The sequence below is a fragment of the Cygnus olor genome, chromosome 7 (genome assembly GCF_009769625.2).
Source record: "Cygnus olor isolate bCygOlo1 chromosome 7, bCygOlo1.pri.v2, whole genome shotgun sequence".
NCBI lineage: Eukaryota > Metazoa > Chordata > Aves > Anseriformes > Anatidae > Cygnus > Cygnus olor.
Genome location: NC_049175.1, coordinates 32,053,472 through 32,074,911, shown reverse-complemented (window position 1 = coordinate 32,074,911; position 21,440 = coordinate 32,053,472). Strand labels below are relative to the sequence as shown.

Genomic DNA, 21,440 nt, shown 5'->3' with positions numbered 1-21,440 from the left:
ACTTCTGGAGCTCCAGAACAGCTGATCACACAGGTCACTCCGCCAGCACAGGAGCAGGCAGCGATGCCACTGCTTCAGAGCAAGACATCACTCCTCCTGCCCTGCCAGCGCTGCTCCTCAGCTCGCTGCTGAGGCACAGGGGGCCACAAAGCACCGTGAAACATCACAAGAAGGGACTTACCACCGAGTCGAGGAACCTAATGCAGCACTCGAGCTCGGGTCGAGTTTCACAGAACTGCCGAAAGAGAAGCCTTCCGATCGGCTGCTTTTCGCATATGCTGCAGTAATCTCTCTCTAGAGGCAATAAAGAGAAGAGAAGCATGAAAATGAGAACAGCTTTGCCTTTGGGGTTGCTTAGGAGTTTAAAACATTGCAAGTGAGTGCAGAAGGACGACCCAGATTAGAAATGACTTCTTCTCTCCACCACGTTTCAGGTATCCAAGTGCAAATATAATTAATGGCTTAAGTCTCAAACAAGACAGGCCAATTTTACAGAGCTGATGTAGGTAAAAGCCCCACAAAAACCATTCAGCTATTATGAAAGAATAACTTCACATTTTTCCACCGTGGAATTGCATGTACTCTTCAAAGGTACCACTCAGATGGGCAGTGTTTGCGGGAATTTGAGGAGCAAATTACAAGTCCCTGAAATGTGAATCATACACTGACGAGCAGAAGTTGTAATTCGTGGTGACTTTCCTGGTTCCTTCCCAAATACGCACTAAAGTGACCCTAATTTCTGGAAATGTAGAATCCACTCTCTACTAATTATTTGTTGCAAAACATATTTTCAAAGGTTTCAAAATTTCTATTTACTTGCAGAGCACTAACCTATGGATGGAGTACACGGCATCTAGCTGGCTCCAGTTTCACACAGCACTCTTCTACAGAAGAGTATTTCCCCATAACAATCATGTTTACAAGCCATTCCCCTGTGTGGGGTCGTGGGGTCTTTTCTGCACCCAGAACCACCCCCCTGTTAAAGCAGGTCCTTTACCAACTGCAGGTACTATAAGCAGGAATACACGGGAAGAGGGCCAGCATTATTAACTGCTATCGCACCAGTACAAATGAAGAGGGCTTTTTTGGCGAGAGCAGCAGATCCCCCAGCCTGTTTGGAGCAGCAGCGCTTGCCGGAGACACGTTATTCCTTTAGAAGCACACACATGTCAAACAACATACTGTGTTTCCTTAAGCATTCCTCTCACCACCCTCCTCGCTGCCATATGGCAGTTGCTGTTATTATGGAAACAACCAGCTTCTAAACACATAACATAACACTGCAAACAGACATACTAAACCCACACAAGTTGTCAGCGCCTTGGTTACTTCTCTCTCAGGCCCGGAATGTCTTTTATTCCCCCCCTGCGTTGTCCTCTCACCCTTCCCTTCCACCCCAGGACACGTTCTGCAGGCACCCGGCTGTCCCAGGGGCACCCAGCCGAAGGGCCTGCTCCTCACAGGTGGCTCCCTGAGGACCGTGCCCTGCCTCACCAGGACATCCCTCGTGATAAGACACACGGCACGTTGGCCTTGCTCGCCTGTGGCTGAGTGGCAGTCAGGCTCCACGCGGCAGCACAGTGGCAGGAGCACCCCAGGCCCAGCCCTTGCCAGAGCAAGGCCCTGCCTGTGTGCGGCTGTGGCTGTACCTCAGGACGTGGCCTCCAAGGCACCTGCAGAGAGGCATGGGATGGGGCTGGATGGCTTTTAATTCAGCTTCCTCCTGTTTGGGTTTTCTGAAGTGGTCTGGGACAACGTACACTCACTGTTTTGTGACTGGTCCTGCCATCCCAGGTTGGATCACAACTTCATTCTCTCTGTCCAGAAGCCTGCAACGTTTTGGCAGCCTCTAGCAAATAAAACTGCATCTAGATCACTGTATAAATCTTAACTTGACCTCTAGCCTAACTATCGGCAACAAGCCTGTGACATGGTTTGTTTGCACGACACAGATGGGCAAGGCCAGGAAGCCAGCAGGCTCGGTGCGATGCTGAGCAGCCTTGGGGGATCCTTGCAAGTGGTGAAAGTTCACGCTGCTCAACCAAGGAGCTCTCCTGGTGAGAAGGTGACAAAATGTGCAGACACGTACAGCGCTAAGGTAGGCAAAGGAGGTAGGGAAGTGCCTGAGTGCATCAAAACATCAGCTTACAGTGCCCCAGAGAGTGCGGAGCCAGAGCTCAGGTGAGCTGCCCTGGGAGCTCTGGAGATGCAGCTCCCTCTGCCTGAGGCTGTTTTCTGCTGTCGTGATGAGCTAACTCTTCTGAAGGCATGAATTAAACACACACTCCCAATATCTGTAGCACACAGCCTGACCGTTCTCAGGACCTCACCCCTCTGGAAGCCCAAACCCACAGCAACCTTCCTCAATATTAAACAGGCCGTGCAAAAAATGAGACTATCTGAATCACAGATTTGTGACAGAATAGAAGATAAAGGAACAAATACATGATTAATCAGCCAGTTTGTTCTGCACTTTCTCTTGTACCATGTTGCTTGATGCCCAGTGTCAATGCTAGTACAAAATGGGCAGTTTATCAAAGGTGAAATAACATGATGACACCCACTGCAGGACACTTTTCTAACAGAAGGGCTAGTGATAACAGCTGAACAAGCATGCAAATTGTACGTTGAATGGCTGTACTTTGTAACACATCAGGAAAAGAAAACAAGAAGCTGAACGCTATTACATATGTGGATAATCTAAACACAAAGGCGATATGAGCACAGACTTACTTCTACAGTATATAACTTGGCCAGCACATGGGAACGGTGACCTGTTTGTAATGAGGAAAAAGGAAATACCAGAAATAATCTCCAAAAACACAAGAGCCAGAGCAGTTCCCTGGAGCCATCCACTCCTCGGTAATGTTCGTTTAAGTGCTGGATATACTGATACAGACAATAAATACATGATGCAACTGTTTTCATTCCTTGTAGGTTACATACAGTATTTTCTTAGGCCCTGGTTCTGCATTGACCTCACCAAGTCAGCTACAGGGTCCTGCGCTCACTCATTCTTGGGATGCGCGGGCCCTGGAGTAGACTGAGGAACAAAACCACCTCCCTCAGCTCATGCAGAAAACCGAGAGGATAGCTTTATAAAGGCAAGGAATGAAGCAAAGCAGAGGTGTTTTAGTAGCACTAAAGCACCATGGTTTTTTAGCACCACGGAGGCCTGGCTGAGGCACCCAGAGCCACAGAGAGGAGCTGCACCCGCAGGGACGGGACGGGGAGGGATGCAGGTAGCACAGCCAGCCCATCCCTCGGGCTGGGGTTAAGCGCCGTGTCGCACTTGGTCTGCCTGCCAGCAAAAATATCCCTCCAGTTTCAAAAGTTTAAAAAATAGAAAGAATGATTTCCTGAGGAAATGGAAATGTTAAACACTTGGAAGTGAAACCATATGCTTATGATGATGAAGTGTAATGAAAACAGCCCTGAGAGCAGTATCTTTGGTAGTCGGACCCTCCTGCTTCAGCAGAATCCTGTTTAACACCTGCAAAGTCACCCAAAATGGGGGTGAAAAGCTGGGCAGGTTGAACGCCTAGAACAACGGTCACTTCTCACTGATGCTGAACTCTTGATTTAGAAAATATAACTGGTAAATAATGTGGGCATGCAAATGAATTATTTTTCTTCCTGACAGAGTAACTACACAGATTATATAGATTAAAATGTTTATGAAAAGGTTTTATATAAAATGCTATCATAAACATTCTAAAGATAAACAATATTTATTATAAATTCTATTGACTCATTTTTCCTTTACCTTGTAGCTCATATATTAAAATACTGCTTTAAAGAGAAGTCAGCACACAGAACATACCTAAATAGTTATGCCTCTACACAAATAATGCCACCAGCATTCAAAGTCTATGGCTAAATTTGTTCCGCAGCAGACATTTTGGTTCTGAAAATACATAAACACACACCTAGGAAGAACAGTGCTGTTAGTAAAATTTCATACTGGTCAAAGCATCATTGATGAAATGAAAAAAGCAAAACGAGGTATGAAAGCAAGCAGCTGCTGATAAAATCTCTGACTTTCAAGTAAAAAGGAAAAAACAAACAAACAAACAAACTAATATTTCAATTAGAGAAAAACCTCCCTGCACCTTGTGAAAATATTTTGTCTTAATTTGCCATTTATATACTTGGCTCAAAATATCACTTCAGCAATTTCAGTGATAAACAATGGTCTGCAGAGAGAGCAGGTCCCTCCTCCTGTTTCACATTTGCCATAAACCTGTGGGTTTTCACAGGCTTAGTGGTGAGTTTGGAAACTGGGTGACGACCCTTGGCTGAAAAACCAGTCTTTTCTGATATTGCTTCCTGCAGTGCAAACTGCAGGTGTCTAAGCGAGAAACCTTCCCTCAGACTGCTCTGGGAAGCCGTACTTCTGTTTCTGGACTGAAGCCCTCCTTTTGAAGGGCTGCTGATCCAACACCTGCGATAGCTGGTGAGGCTTCCTCCTGTGAAATGCCTGTGGGGCATGACGAGCTTAGTTTAAATCTCACTTTTGAAGTGTACAAAGGCCAGGAGCACCTTTTCAGCTTTTTGTCATTGCTGGTGTGGTTACTCATTGCACTTATGAACTATCTATTAAGTAGCATTTCATTTCTGTTTAAAATACTGGAGTCCCAAGAGAAGGCATTTCAAAGAAATGCATGGAGGATCACCAAGAAGATATGCACCATGCAAATTTGTTCTTGGCCTCTGGATCTCCTCTCTCCTTGGCATTAAATCAGCCTGGATTAAGCCTGATTAAGATCCAAATGCAATGTAATTCTGCTGCCTAAAAATAAAAACAAACAAAAACCCCTCCGAAACACCTAGAAACCCAAAAGTGGGTGTAGTGAGAATTAATTGGTCTTTTTCCTGCTAATGCTTGAGTTTCAAAAGGGCCCAAGAAAAGAACTGAGCTCATCTTCCCTTTCCATTTCTTTTTGTTTGTTTTCTTTCAGGTGAATCAAAGTGATAACCTTTCAAGTAGATGTTCCAAGTCTAATATTCATCTGCTGTCTCCAGTCTGCTTTAGTCCAGAACAACAAAGAAAACACACCAAAAACATGGAAGAAAAGGTCCTGAGCTGGACAATAGGAAGCAGCAGCAAAGTCAGAACGGGCTAGCAATCCATTTGAAAGATTTTTGGCACACTGAAAGTAAAACTTTATTTTTCCAAGGTGCAGAGGCCTATCAAAGTGATTCCCACCAGCCCTGGAACAGCAGAAACTTCAGTAGAGATGCCTCAAACTTGCAACGTGATTAATGCCTCAATCTTCATGCAAACTTGGGGGAATTCAGCTAACATAGAAACCAACCACCCCAGCCCAAATCCCAAACCAGTTCTGTTTTTTTACACACATCTACTTTACACACGTAAACTCTCTTACAGGAGCACTCAGTGGAAAGAAGGACAAAAGCAGGAACTAAAAGCAAGATTAAAAAACATGCCGCATGACTGAACTCAACAGACTCTTACAGCCCATTGTACAGTACGTACTTGTAGTAGCTTGCTTCATTTTTTGAAAAAGAAAAAAAAAAGACCAAAGCCTTTAAAGTATACAGAATTGTTTTGTGTCCAGTAGGGGTACTAATGGAAAACAAATTGTGTCTTTAAACAGCAAATAACCCCATCTAGAGCTACATTAATAAAAATACATTTTTCATTTTAAATCAGCAAGTCTAACACTAGGGCTTATAAATATGTTTTATAATTTACTGCTGCTCTTCAGCTGCAAGTGAAATTACCACTGCCTACATATAAACTTAACAAACATAGAACATACTAAACTGTCTAGTCTTTGAGGTTGATGAAAGTTGCTTCTTATCAAAGGCTCCTTTGTGGATGCTTTAAAAGGATTTAACTTGCTTTGATTGCATTATTAACAGTGCCTGTGTTGCTCTTGTATTTCAGAATAAGCTGGAAAGCTGGAACATTAGCTCTTACATTCGACAAAAGTTGGTTTGCCATCTATAATAAATACACTTCAATACAAAAGATAATCCTTTTGTTCAAAAGCAAGACACCAAGGCTGGCCACGCTAACACTTCTGCAGACCCAGTTGTTATATTTGGATTTTTCTCTGGTCTTCTCTACTGGAGATCTCACAGCCAGTCAGACCTTCATAAACTTTGCTGGAAAGCCACATATTTGCAGTGAGAAACGTGTCAGGTTTCTTTCTCTGGGAAACTGAAAACACGGGCCCATTTCCGAAGAAGAAACAAGGATACTGCTCTTTGAACTGCTGCACCTGGCCAAGCACACATGCAGGAACACAGCAAGGGATCTCGTTGTTGTGATTGCTCAGGAGTGTTGCAGAAATGGGAGGAAGCAATGGAAGTCAAGTTTCTTTTTCTTATTTTTTTTTTCTTCTTCTGTGTTTTGATGTTGCTGCTGCTGGTTTGTTGTGTTTTGGTGTGTATATGGAAACCTGTTGTTCAGATGCTGCGGACTCTCCATTTGCCCTGTCTCCAGCGATGCATTTTAAAAGTGAGGCAAGCCAGATGGTGAGAGAATACAAGATAGGAATAAAAATGCCTCATTTCAGCTCATTCAAAAATTCCCAGGAACTGTGGCAGTAAGTCATGTTATAAAAGCCTAATACAAGCAGCTAGACTCCTGTGGGAATTCAGTTACCAGTACAAATAATATTCTATGTACTGCAGACCTCAGCGGCATGCTGTATTTATAAAATGGGGCTAATAGCACTGCCCTACCTCAAAGCAGTGTGGCCAGAATAAGTATATTAAAGTGTGTGAGCCCAGAGTGCTACTGGATTGCCCTGCGGATCCGTGCTATTTACGTGCAATGCAAACCCCTGGAGCGGAAATTTAGTACGAGAGAGCACAGCAGAGTCTTTTTATACATTAACCGCTATACTGCTCCATAACTTCACCTGGCACTTCACAGAGATTAAAAATGACGACGCAGCCCCTGTCCTGGAGAGTGCTTGTATTGGCACAGCCAGCGCTGCACAGGTGCACGACAGAAACTCCGGAGCCAAGGGCTGGGATGAAGTTGGGTTCCTGGTGGCAAAAGCGCACTCCCTCGAACGATAAATATTTCATCTGTTTTCTTTATTTTTAATAAAATATGGAAATTGTTAGACCTTATGACAGGATAATGGCTTGATAGATTCCTTGTTTTAAACAGCAGCTCTTCCCAGTCTGCGGCTAAAACCAGCACTTCGTGGCTGGAGAAAGCTCTAGACCTAGCCTATTAAGCCCTGGGGAAAACACGTTTTTTTGGCCTTGGCTGATTTTTTCCCCTTGAATTTAGGATTTTCTACAAGAAACTCAGAGAGCCTCATCTATGCTGTTACAGTGAGTGTTGCTTTGGCACTGACTATCCAAGTTTAATTAATTAAAAATACAAACGCAATCAAGCTTATTTAAGACAATGGAATTACCCCAAACTGGTTTTAAGCCCTGCCAACTTAATTTTCTCTGCTTGTAGGCTGTCTTTTTTAAAACAAACAAAATTTAATCTCCTGATCATTGAACATCTAATGTAATTATTCAGATTCAGACAGTGTTTGCTTTGTGTAACTCTCCTTATTTCCACTCTTTTCATGGAATTAGGCTACAGGGATAAAGTCCACACATCACAGCAGCATTACACTGAAGAGGGAACTAGTCCAAACCTTAGAGTTGGACCAATATGGAAAAAAACGTTTGGAGAATATTGTAATAAATTCTCAGCTAAATACACTTTGGTCATATATACGGATCTTCTCATTTGTTTTTTGAAAGCAGCTGTATTGAAGCTTTGCTCACGGAACTTTATTTGAAAGTCAAATCCTGCAAACAGTTGCATAAATATGCTTGCATGAGTATCTGAACCAGAATGCGCATGAGGCTTTGTTGATTTTGGCAATGATTTTGGCAGGAAGGATAACAACCCACCCACCCTTTTTGTAGCAGCAGCAGGAGGATGAAATGGGACACTGTGCGCTCAATGTAGTCACTGCACGCAAGAACACAAGTGGGGTACCCATGGCTGGGGAGACGTTTGGTAAGCCAGCCTTGCTCCAAGAGCAAAGGCAGAATGCTCTGCTCTGAGCCTAAGCAACTCTCCCGTGTAAGACAAGTTCTCGTTCTAACAAAATCCACTCCCTCTGCACTTGTCAGGAAAACATTCCCACCAGGGGCACATTATCCCAGCCGTCCTCTAAAAGTCCTGGCGTCGTCTCAAAAATTCTCATTTGGGCAACTGCATCATCTACACGTTTCGCTGAGCAAGCCCTGCGTTCAAATGCAGCCAGCAGGTGCTGCTGGGTCAGGAGTACATTTAGCTTGAGAAGATGGAGCTTGCCATTTGTATTGGAGAGACTTTAAATCACAGAAGTAAAAACTAGATTGTTGTGTGAAGTACTGGGTGCAGGGAAAGATGATAAATAATTGTTACAAATAATGAAGGTGATCTTAAGCCTCCTGAAGCAGATGGAAAGATTCCCATTGATTTCAGCGAGTCTTTCATTGGGCCTGGCTCTCCCACCTCTGTCAAGCACAACTGAAATGAATAAAACACTCAGTGTGTCTCTCAGTGGACATGACAGTGGAAATGCATGCACCATGATTAATAGGAAATCTGAATTGTGAATGCACAATGGGAATATTTTAAAATCCTTTTTAAACAGAAATTATTGGGTACCACGTTCTTAAATGCATGCTTTATTTCACATTTGGCTACCAGTTGGTACAACAGTGCATAGAAAGGGAACAAAAAGTGAAAAAGTGCAGGGAGACTGACTGATTGACTGACTGATTGATAGATAGGAAGACAGATATCTTACACTGCTTCTAGTTAAGAAATTCAAATGACTAGTAATAAGCTGGTTACTGTTCGCATGAGTTACACTTGAAAAGCACGTACCCCTGGACCAATGCCTTTGATGAGGTTTCACTTTGATGAGTGCCTGAACTGTTGTCTTCACGGCTGGTCACAGCACTATTCAGGGTGCGGTGGACTCCCAGACTTGCCCGTGTTGATCACAGAGGATGCATCATCACCAATCCTTCCTGGCGCTTGAATGCAGAGATTGTTCTGCAGCCCCAGGGGAAGGGCTACCCACACCATCGCTGCGAATATTGTGCCGACCAGAAGAGAGGTTGTCTTTATCTTCTTTAATGGCTTTCAACAATGTCTCTGCGGCAAGGCCAGAGGAACGGAAAAAATCCCTCAAAGAAATACGAAAGCTCACCTCAGAAGCACCCTGGGAAATCTGAGGAACAAACACTTGGTTGTTCTCATTTTGTCCTACTTTGTATTGGGATGACAGAACTGGATGATTTGTCCTAAAAGGAGGTAGCTACTGAGATATGTTTTTATTTGGGACTTTTATGTCCAGTCTTGAAGATTTTGACTGAAATACCTAACTTATTTTCTGTCTAGTGGTGTTATTTAGACTCCTTTCTGGTGATGTTCTGAGTAATACGTGCTGAAAGAAAATTTCAGTAAAAGTTGTAATTTGAATGTTTAAGGTTATGAAATCTACAAGAACTGTTGCTGTTGTACATAGCACAAAATAAACATCTCGATTCCAGGAAACTAAAGGAGACATCTTGTGAATCGCTTTCTTAAGACGAAAAGGCTTCTGCAAAACTACTCTTTGACTTCTAAATTAGCCTGGGTAGAAACCAAAGCAGCCATCAAGACTAAACCTTTATCCAGGTCAATAAAATGGTAGAACATATATAGCCGCTAGCACAGTCACTCTGCAAATGCATATTTAAGCAGCACACTTTACTGAGAGGCACATAATAAAGCTATTCACGGGGATTACTAACTGTGCATGCCATTCAATAATCGCTGTAAGTGCTAAACATCTCAGCCATTTTACTAATGATTCCCTTAACAAGATACTAGATGTTCTTAGATGTTCATTGCTAAATTTACTTTTCTCTCTCTTTTTTCTTTTTCTCTGTCACTTTTCCTTGTGGTATTTTGAAATAGCACACTTCGAGTACAAGAGAAATCCACAATCTTGCACTGGCAAATTATTTTTGGAAGCATTCGTCAATCCCAATCTTTAAAAAATGAAAATTATTATAAAATAAGCTCAATATTAACCTAAATAATCAAAGAGATGATACACTGAAAAAAATCAACCCTCGCCAGTTTTAAGAGGTGTCACTGGCCAATGACAATGTTGCTAAATTATCACTTGACTGGATCTTTGGCCCAAGTACAAGTGGTCTACTTGCAATAAAACAGACACTGACTTGGGCTTGGTTTATATTCACAGTGTGATTTGATTGCCTGCTGTGTGACATCCCTCTCTGAGTGGGTGTGAGGGAGCTGAGCTGCTGAGTAAAACTGAAATGAACAGTGAAAAAGATATTTTAAAGTCATTTAGAAACCCCAAATACTCTAAGAAAAACCTGTGCAAGAGGGGATTGCCAACGGAAAGTATTTTTTTCTCCTTCTTAACAGAAGTCTTCAGTACCAAGGATCTCTTCAGACTATGTTATTCAGATGGATGGAAACAGCGTGGCACTTGGTGTCCAAACACAAGAACTGTGAACAACCTTATGCAGATCTTAAAAGAAAATGCAATTTTCAAGAGACTTTCTGCATTGTTCCTACGAAAACTGGATTCTCATGGGGAAACAAGATGAATACTTCTGTAATATTAAAGATTATTCTAATATTTGTATTTTTTCAATTTGGTTAGATTTTTCTTTAATATTTTGTTTCATTTCACAATGTCATACGAATAATGTCTTACCCTCTTCAAGCGTTTTTCTCCAAAATGTTTTCATTCCTAAATTTCAACATACCACCACAAATATTCTGCAACACAAAATAATGGTGTTCAGCTCTGCAAAACAAAAAGCCCAGACTACCATCTCCAAAGCTACTGAAAGAATTATGGTGAAGAGAAGACAAAATTAACAAGAGCTTCAGCTAGGGCTGCCCACCTTGTAATTAGTGCTGTGTTATTTAGAAAATAAAAACATGTTTAGAAATTTTACTTCTCTCATGGAAGATGATACTTCAACATCCTTAGTACTGCATGACAGAGCTGAAGTACTAGAGATGCTGAAGCACCTCTGAGATCCTAACGCATGTCTGAAGTGTTCTCCAGCACCCCTCCAGCCAAGTGCTGCCCCACTCAGATGTTGCTTCACTCGTGGTTATTAACATGAGATCTGTACACACAGCTAGGTAAACAAAGCAAAGGATTTGAAAAAAACACTGAAATCTAATTCCATTATCTCATAAACTTCTATACCAAACCGATGCAAGAAACAGCACTGTTGTTTTATGAAGAACATCACAACTCAGTATTTGTCCTTTGAGAAACCTGCTTCCAAATGATGCTGGTGAAGAACACATAGATAGTTGGAATGGATTGGGCTAGAAACAAGCATGGTCTTGTTTCAGCCTGTGGAAATTCTGAAACAGCTCACATTGCCTTTTATCAGTCGTGTGGCACTACCTCATCCCTGTGTGAAGCATCAGCTCTTTGCCCACAACTGTGGAAGTGATGCTCAAAGGTCACTTATCGTAGGGTAAATAATCACTTAGATTCTGGCCCTTGTGGCCTCTTGTGCTTGTACCTTCATGCTGGCCTCAAGAACAGGTTGGGTAGATGGTTTTGGGTGCTCTGATGTTTAGAGCAAGCTGTCACTTAGCCAGCAATATTTTGTGGCCTATCTGCATGGCTACAGTGCTACTTCATTAGTGAACTCAGAGGAGTTCACAAAACACAGAGGTCAAGTTTGCCACATAAAATTATACCTCCAGAGATACACAGATTCTCCTGTGAGGATGAGATATAGGTAGACAAAGTACAGTGAAATAGGCTGGAAAAGAACCATCGCTCTCAGCTAAGAATTAACACCTCCCAGGATTGAGGTGCACCATTTTCTGAGTCACCAGGGGAGCCCAGGAACCGTGCCGAAGACAGGGATTTCCTCTTCAGCAGCCACATTAAATGGGCTTCTATGAAAGGAAAAGGGGAAACGGGGATAGAAAAGAAGAGCCCCACGGCTGATCTGAAAGGAGAGCATGTTTGCACCGACACCGAAACATTAGAGACATTGTTCGAGTGCAGTTCATCCTTGCAAAAATATTATCGTCGTCATGATGCCAAGGTTGGTGAAAGTATGGGCTACCTGCCATGGAAGTGCTGGGTATTTAGGCTAGACCTGTCATGGGGCTTATTTACTCTCTGCGCCCAACATTTCAGACACACTCAAGTGTAGTGTTCACGTCTTGGCAGGAACTTCTCATTCATGCATTTTCTCCCGGTCCCCTTTGAGGAGTCTTCGTCCTGCCGACATTGCAGCGGTTGAAATTTCATTGCTTGCTGAGAAAACCAACACTGATTAATTTCATCCTACTTGCATGGAAGAGGTAAAGTATGCAGGTCTCTAGCCAGGGACAAGGAAATCCCTGCTGCTTACATGCCACATTGAATAAGCAGCCCATGGTTGTGGCCATTGAACTTCAAGTCTTCATTCCACTGCAGGAAAGAAGCAATTAACCGTAGCAGCATGGGAAGCAAACAGGAAGTAATGCAACACATTCACTTTTGATTAGAGATTTTTTTTTTAAAAGACATAATATTCCACAAGGAAGAATTCAGCTGTAGTGTTGCATTGACACACCCCAAATTATTAAAGGAACATGACTGAGGTTGCAAAGTTAAGCCTCAAAACCGAGGAAAAACCTAAGTTAAAATTTCCTGCGTAGCCTGAATGCCATTCCTCACTGAGCACGCATTCTGGTGCAGTCTTTAATTACATCACTGCAAACTGTTTTTTTTTCCCACAGGACCTTTGCCTCATTCAACGCACAGAACGGACAGTGCTTACTTAATGAGCAGCTATTCAGTATTTCGTTTTCTCCTCTGGTTCAATGTGTGGCCCTAGACTTTATTTACTGCACACCAGTCGGCCTGCTCAGGAGACAGAATGATTCATTTCCCCATGGACCTTTCTGTGGCATTCTCCGCTGTAGCCTTAGAATACTTCACACCTATTCATGGATCTATTTTCACACCACCTCTGGGAGATGAAGAAGATGTCATTAGTCCAGTTTTATAGATGGGGAACTTAAACATACGAAAATTAAGATAAAAAGTATTCACTGATTGATTCAACTTGATTTTCCATGTATTTAACCTTATACACAACTCACTCCATTCAAAGCTAGTCTTCCATTTGCTTCAGCTGCAGATGTTAGCACTGAGACCCAAAAATCTCAGATAAATACTCATAAATGAAAAATGCACAATTAAAGGCCAATTCTGAAAAACTTTTTAAGTTTTAAATTATTTGTCTGTCACCACATAAGACCTAGGTGGACCAGAGTGTATCCCTGTCCAGTTCCCCAGTGTGTCACTCAACTGCTCTGCCCACCAGACAATTCCCTGTGCTGCTGCAATTCGCTGGTATTATTCAGCATTTCATCAATTCCCTGAATTTATTCGTCACATCTTTTTTTTGTCATGATATAATCGAGACCGTCATTTTCTCCTCCTTTATTAAACAACCCAATTTCATCCCGAGGCTAACTTCATCTTTTGATTGAATTACGGGTCCTGGGGAAAAAGTTGAATATGTAGTTTTGTATCATGTAAAAAGATATGAATTTAAGCTATAGAGACAGCTAGAGGCTCACCCAGAAATATTAACATTTTGACACATATTTTTGTATGTTTGATTTCCTAAATTTTTAAGGAATTTTAAAGAAAAAGAAAAATAAAATGTTGTGGAGCAAGTCTGAGAGTCCCTTGCTCATTAGGAACAACTCACCCAAGACGCTGGGAATGTTTGACTTGGTCACTTTAAGAATGTCTTTTTAACACAGATTTTTCTGAGCTCTTCCCTAAGTTTTCTTTGGAAAAGAAACTACATTACACTGACACCCATAATAATACCCACATCAGCAGAGCTGAAATAGGGACGTCACAGTACGCACTTGTGCTGCTGCAAGCTGATGAAGGAACTGTAAATTGAGTTAGCTGAACATCTTCTGTAAACACTGGAGAGAGGTGAGATACATACCTCATCAGAGGCATCTACAGATACTGGCTGACTGCTTCGTCTGTCTGAAGATGAGATTCTGCCCTTAAATTCAGTGTTTTGTAGCCATTCCCCCATGATTTGTCTTCTTCCTATGGCACTCTCACGTGGCCATTCCCACCCTCAGCTTCTCTGGCCAAGGAGCTCTAGCATTCCCTGGCCAGCCAAACCTCCCCTGCCTCCTGGTCTAACAAGTCGTGGCCTTACCACCTGGATCACCTTCCTCCACCCCAAACCAAACCAAAACGAACCCCCCCAAAAAAACACACGGCACAGAAAACATCCAGCATGGAAAATTTCAGCCTACATAATTCCGGCAATATCTCAATCTCATACTGTGCAATAGTAGGCAACCTTAGTAATCGATGCTGCTACCCAGCCCCCAAGTAACAGCAATCCTTACTCAGAAGTTTTGGCTTAAGGAAGAGCATCTTAATTATTTACTATGTGTTACAGAGCCAGTTCTGTCCTGCCTGCTGATGTTTTAGGACCCTGATCTGTGAGTAGCCCCAGTGATTTCAGAAGGCTTGACTGGAAAATTCAGTGATGCTATCTTTGAGGGTTGTATGGGAATCAAAACACAAGCAACTTCTTCTCCAGGGATTTTTTTTTTCAGCCTAAATAAGCAAATATGAAACATCAGGATACAAGGAAGAAAATAGACTTTATAATATTTTTGCAATATTTTGCTCAAGTTTATGATTTCTAATAGTTAAGCATCTCTATCTACTTATCAGGGATTAATATTACCTTACTTTCCTTGAACTCCATTTAGTTCTTACATTATGCATATTCCACATGAGCTCTCTCTTCTCTCAGAATTTCTGGCACAAATATGAGCCTCTTTGGTAAAGACTCATAAGGTTATGAATGTCTGGACAGCCTGAGTAATGAAAGGCCATTTGGGGCCGAACCATTGACCACAGATTTAACTTGCCAGAAAGTATAAAACAAGAAATGTAAATTAGGTACTAATAACCCATTTTCCCTCTAAATCCTTGGTACAGATATGCAGCAAGAAGTACAGATTATGTTTTGAGAGAGATTTTGGATAACCTGCAGTTAAAAATATTGTATGGGACCTTGTGTTGTGGCCTCAGAAGAGACTGAATTGTGAGTTGTTACTGCTGCCCTTGAACCCACTTCAGTCAATGGAAAGTTTCATTGGCACCTGGATTTGTTGCTTTGGGTAGCTGCCTAGCTACCAGCGAAACCCAGCACATAATACTGTCATCAGGGGAAGAGGAATGTGCAGTCCAGCAAGCAAGACATGCATGGAAAAGTACATTTCTCCCAGCATGTTTTGCAATCTCCATGCTATTCCCTCCCCATCTTCCTTTCCACTGATCTCATCCGTGGAGGTGAAGTCAAGAAGAAAATGTAGGAAGTAGCACTTGCAGGGCAAGATCATTGAACTACCCATTGAGTGACCAACGCCGGCCTTAACTTAGCTTTGACCCTGTTAATGGGGCCATCCCATTGACAAAAACAGATATTCAGATTTGTTTGTCAGTCAAGGTAACTGGAGGTTTTGTTAGCTCACACAATGAATTTGGTATTAAAGCCATGGTGTTGCATTCTGCTAGCAGGAGTGTGCACTAAACTGTTGGGAAGCAGGGTTACACGTTATGCATGGTACAGCACCGTATTTCTGCTGTGTTGATTTAAGAATACGTAAGAAGACATGTTCTCCATGTGTGAACTCCTGCCTCCAATTACACTGTGTAAGAACACCTGAGCCTTCAGTTACCCCCCTCAGGAAACTATTGTTCTTGTTCTTTTCACTGTAACCCAACTATGAGGAAATGACAAGCTTTCCTTTTCTCAGCCAGGTCCAGAACTATCTAAAAATAAAACCTGTGGAACTAGCTTCTTGAATTAATTATGTTCCAGATAAAAATAAACCTGAAATATGAAATGGCATGCCCATGCACTTGGCCTTAATGAGATCTGTAATTGTTTCTCCCGCTCATGACACATCTCTGTTTTATGTGAAACCCAGAATCTTGCTGCCTTTCAATAGGTCTGTGTGCCTGGCATGGCTGATTCAAGCCACAGTTCTGCAGCTCATTCTTTGCACTTAGCAAATAAGATAATTTAATCAATAGCTTTAAAAATGAAACAAATACCTATTCTTGGTCTGCAAAGAGGGAAAAGTATTAGCAAAGCAGGTTCCATGGAGGAAGAATTCATCAAGATAGCCTACAGTTTGTGTTATCTATCAGCCTTAAGTAGGAAGCTCCAGTGGGAATACTCAGGTACACTGGTATTTTAACATTGAAAGTAGTGTGAGCAGTGGGTACACCCAGTGGGTACCCCACTCAGCCTCTTACATGAGGAAGTCAGTGGCTACTTTGCTGATATAAGACTTAAAGAGAACAGGGCAGTAGATCACTGCTCCATCGCTGCAGAATTGCCTTGCTGGCATAGAGATCTGCCTGACAAATCTCCCAGAGGACAGCAAAGGAGAGAAAGTGAAGCCCTGACTACTTGTTCACTCTTCCTGCTATTAATTTGCACCATTATTACTAATAAAGAATATTTTACTGTGCTAATGCCTAATCATGGCACAGGACCAAGATCGTATGAGGGAACCCATGATGCTAGGCACTGAATAAACACAGGAAAACAAGGCAGTCCTGCCCCAGTGAGTAGAAAGGTTTAGAGAATATGAATATTCATCGCTTTTGGAAGCCTGTTGAAGCCATCTTCCAAGTCATCTCGGGTTCAACCACTACTACTGATGTAGCAAAAAAGAATCATGATTTGCTCGGGTAAAGGAGGATACTCCTTAAAACATATGTTCTGGCAAAACAGAAACAGACTAAACAAGCCTCTTGAAGAAATACGTATTTGAGAAACTGCCCTGATTTAAAAGATATGTTTTTTATCCTTCACCCGTTACACGGACCCGCACTACAGCGGCATGCTGGAGATACATCATGTGATAATTCAGGGACACTAATGCTGTAGAAAAATCAACGATAACGCAAGAGCAAGCAAATAAACCTTGAGACTATGAAGCAAAAAGAAAAAAAAAATCCACCAGGGCCTGGCCTGATGCATGCTATCATTACTAACACGAATTCATGGTCCTGAGAGGAGAGCTGATGTGCCTCCCCATAAGGCAGAACTTAGGGGCATATTCATTACTAGCAAAGCACAAGCTCCACAGTTTGCTCTCATGTAATGATCCAACAGTGGCATTTAGGTGAGCAGAATATAAACACCCAAGCTGGAATTTGGCCAGGACACTAGATTTAACAACCTGCTCTTAATAAGAAATGACACATAGGCTGCCATATCTAAGCAGAGCCGGCAAAAGCTCAATTAAAAGAGCTCATCTGAAAGTCCCCCACACAGCAAACAACATAGACCAGAATTTACAGTCCTGGGAAACATCAAGTGTTGAGTTGACTCTGGCTGCAACTGCCAAATGTGGTATAGCACTTTGAGAACATTTGTTATGGATGAAAGCAAGCAAGTTTTGCCTTGGAGGGTCCCAGGTACATCCCACAGGAAAAAAAAGTTGCCTGCGAAAGGCCTCTCTGCCTCCCTGCTCTGTTGGCCAGCTTCTCTTGTGTGTACCATCATGCTCTCGAATGAACTCACTCCTAATGTGATGACAACCTCCCCATTTTTTGGATGCCAGACTTTGAATGAAAGGAAATTAAGGTGTTTGGAAGGTTGTCACTTTATCTTCTGCCAAAGACCAGAAGAATTTTTTTTATTTTTTTTTTAGGAGCAGCCAAACCGCTTTTGAATCACATAGTCAACACAGTGAGTATGGCTGACTTGCCTTAAAACAGATCTAAACACATTTACGGAATTTCATAATTGTCTATTCTTTTTTCCTTTCCCTACTCATGCTTTTTTTCTTCTGTCTTTCCATCCTATCGTTTTACATGCTCAGGCCCTACTATTTCTGGTCTTCTCTATCTCCTACTCCCTATCTTCACTTTTGCTATGCTACCCTCTCCTCCTGTTTTCTAATCTAATCTAATCTAATCTAATCTAATCTAATCTAATCTCTCCTGTTTATTCCTTTGCTCTTATTTACTTTCCATATTTTCTTTTCAAGTAGGAATACAGTTTGGCTCCTTCCAACCTCAAATTTACCATATGAGTGTGCCTTATGGCGATTCACCAACCAACAGAGAGATAATATAATATTTAAGAAGATAAAAATTGAACGCCTGGCTCATCACGGCATTTTCTTCAGTTTTGTTGGTCTAACTCCACTGAATTCAGCAGAGTTGCAACAACTGGAAAAACAAGATAATTTAATGGCGTTGGTGTTTTTGCTTATTCTGTGTGACCTCCGCTATTCCAGACAGGACCCCACAGGCATTCGCAAGCTAGTGTAGACATGCCTTGTGGGTGCCTGTTTTCGCTCATAGCATGATATTCCCATCCTGTTCTATCTATAAACTCACAGGGACTTGCCAAACTGTTTATTTTCCATTGATAACCGTTGAAGGTCTCTAACATGAGTTCCACTCCTATTCTGAGTGTCACTATCTGAAATTAGCTGTAAATCTCTTGTGCTGCTTAAGCTCAAGGAAGTTCACTGATCTTGAAGTTTGGTATCTAGACAACAATCTTCTTTTAATAGCCCATCCAGAGATACAAGCTAAACAGAAAGGCCATAGACTTGAAAAACCTTGCAAAAGTAACTTCAAGACACTCTCCAGGCAAGGTCAGTGACTCTGCCATATCATCAATTTATTTAATACTTTTTGTTCTCAGAGGAATATTAAAATATTAATTATCATAATCACAGTTAAGTATTTAGTACAAACAAGAGCTCGACTTCTGTCTGCCATAGCCAATAGCAGTACCAGTAGACAAACAGATGTAACAGTACAAGGGAAGGTTCAATTTGTCAGTGAAGTTGGAACTGAAAATATTAAGAGCATCTGGAGACACTATTCCACATCTGTTTAAGTTAGAATATGTAATCGTATCAAATGGCGAAACTCATAAGAAATATAAATTTTTCTTGTAAATGTTAGCAATCCACATTTAAATCTACTGTATAAAATGTTTAGGCTGTATAATTAATTCATTACTCCTGAGAGTACCACACAATTTAGATTAAGTTACTAAAATGACAGACTTGCCAAGGCCCTCCAAAGTCAATAAATCCCATCCCCAGTTATTCCAGGCCACCATTATCAGATGACACCTTCGAAGGAGAATTAAAATGGAAGCCAATGCTCTTGGTATGCTTCTCTAGTAAACATGACATCAAAAATCACTTTCAGTAGCTACACTACATATAAGGTTACAATCACATTAGAAGAGGTAGTGAGATCTTCTGTAGATGGAAGAAACATACAATATTCATTATGATCAATGCCTTGGAAATCATGTAGTAAGAACTGAAGGCACCAAAATACATCTAACCTATGTATGCAACACTCTTAATGTCAAAGGACTGGTCATTGGAGAAAGGAAGACAAATTGTCATATCCCAAAGTTAATTATTATATAATTTATATTCATTCCTGTGTGATGCATTGTTTTTGCAAATGGGTGTTAGGAAGCAAAAAACAGCTGAAGTGCTGTCAACACTCCAATTCCTTGCTGTGATATATTAAATTAGCAAACAAAGTATGTTTGAAAAGGGTGTCAGTAGAGCAAACAGAAGGCAGCAATGAACAAGGTTAGGTGCTGGCCAGAATCCTACATTCATTCATGATGTATGTAGATGCATTCTACAGCATTTACATTTACCTATCAATATGTTTTGGTTTTTTCAAACAAAGATAAATAGGTTTACCACTTAGAGAAAAATAGGACTCAAACCACAACATTCATTCGGTATGTGAGCCTCTGAAAAAAAAAAGTAGTGGAGAGTATTTCCAGAACACCCTTCAAGAGTGCTTTCTATCTGACTGCTGGTAGCTGACCAGAAAGGTGATGAAGACTCTAATATAAGTAAGACATTTAAATACGCATTTACATTTTTCTTTTAAAGTGAGGAGCATGAGAACTGAAAGTAGTAAACTCTTGGGTTTGCTGGTACATGTTCAAGGAAAAAATTCATCAATGTGGCCACATCAAATTGCTGCCACATTCATCATTGCTTGCTTGCCTTCACGGTCCATCAAGCATGCAGGAGAATTAAGATGACAATTCATCACATGGCTACTGCTGAATGCTTCAGCCGAGATAAGGTACCAGTCAGTTTTTCCTGTCTGCCAGGTAGGTTAAATGGCCTGCTTGTGATACCAGTTTTAATCATTAATAGTAGGCTGCTACTCATTTTACAGAGCAGGGAGCAGTTTGTTCTTCTGCACTGCCTCACTGCATGGCACAGTGCCATACAGTGACTTCTGAAGAGCTCTCTGGGGACAAAGAAGCTCTCGCAGTAGTAAAAGTCCAATGTTGTCCAGACGGGTGGACTTTTGGTGAGTATTGCCAAGATCTGCACAGCTGTGAACACATTTCTCTTTCTGGAAAATTGCTGTATTTTGTGAGGACCACAGAGCAAGCATGGAATCTGGGATCCAATGGGATAAGATTGATCAATTCTTTTCATAGATGCATGATAGGGAAGAAATGTCACGGGAGTAGCTTCTCCAAGTGCCAACTGCCCAACAGCATCCTCTTTTAGGACATGGGAGAGAGGCTAAATTATATTACAGGCCTTTTCTTTGACTTATTTTTCCCAGAGTCGTTATACCCTGTTCAATGAAAACAGCTTGTGCAAATGCAAGCCAGCAAAGGTGTGAAAAAAGGAAGACAAATACCAAAACAATTAAGACAACTGAGGCCGGTAACTCTCATCAATCAAAACTCAGAAAGGGTGGCAAGACTGAGACAACTATGGAATAACCTGCTTGCATCTCTCACAAAGGACATTTCCACTGAACAGACCGAAGACAGCATTCACTTTGCCTTAGGTGCCTTACATAGGCAGATTTCAACCATTCTGACACCTGGTCCTCTCCTTGGCACAGCCTAACAGAAGGTATTACAATACTCACATTTCGGTATTCAGATAATTTCCTTCTACATTCATCATTGTGAAAAGTTTTACAAATATTCCAAGATACTCCAAGAATTCATGCAGAGTCCACCAGTATCATCAAGAGCTGTGATACTCTGTAGTTCACCAGATGACACAATTCATCTAATTTGAGCGTTTTGCTGTTCTTTTTTTTTTTTTTTTTTTTAGCAATTCAGCACTGTTGTGTGACATTTTAACTTGTGACCTTTCTCAGTTTCTTATCAGGTTTTCCTGTATTTTTCACTCCAGCCTTCAAATAATTTTCCGATTAAATCACTGAAATCACCCAAGCCAGACCATGTCTTCCAGCCTGTACTCAGAGGAGCCCAAACAATTCTAAAGGCATGAAGGCCAAGGCCTCTAAATTCAAGTTTCCCATGTAGGT

At 41.6% G+C, this 21,440-nt stretch overlaps 1 protein-coding gene across 2 annotated transcripts in view; it reads right to left on the bottom strand.

Annotated features, from left to right (window-relative positions):
- GRK5 (G protein-coupled receptor kinase 5) overlaps nt 1-21,440 on the bottom strand; it is a 167,854-nt gene that overhangs the window by 62,583 nt on the left and 83,831 nt on the right. For both annotated transcript variants that reach the window (XM_040563461.1, XM_040563462.1), the window contains exon 3: nt 182-294. In XM_040563461.1, the coding sequence (XP_040419395.1) occupies nt 182-294 (113 nt within the window). The remainder of the gene's footprint in view (nt 1-181; nt 295-21,440) is intronic.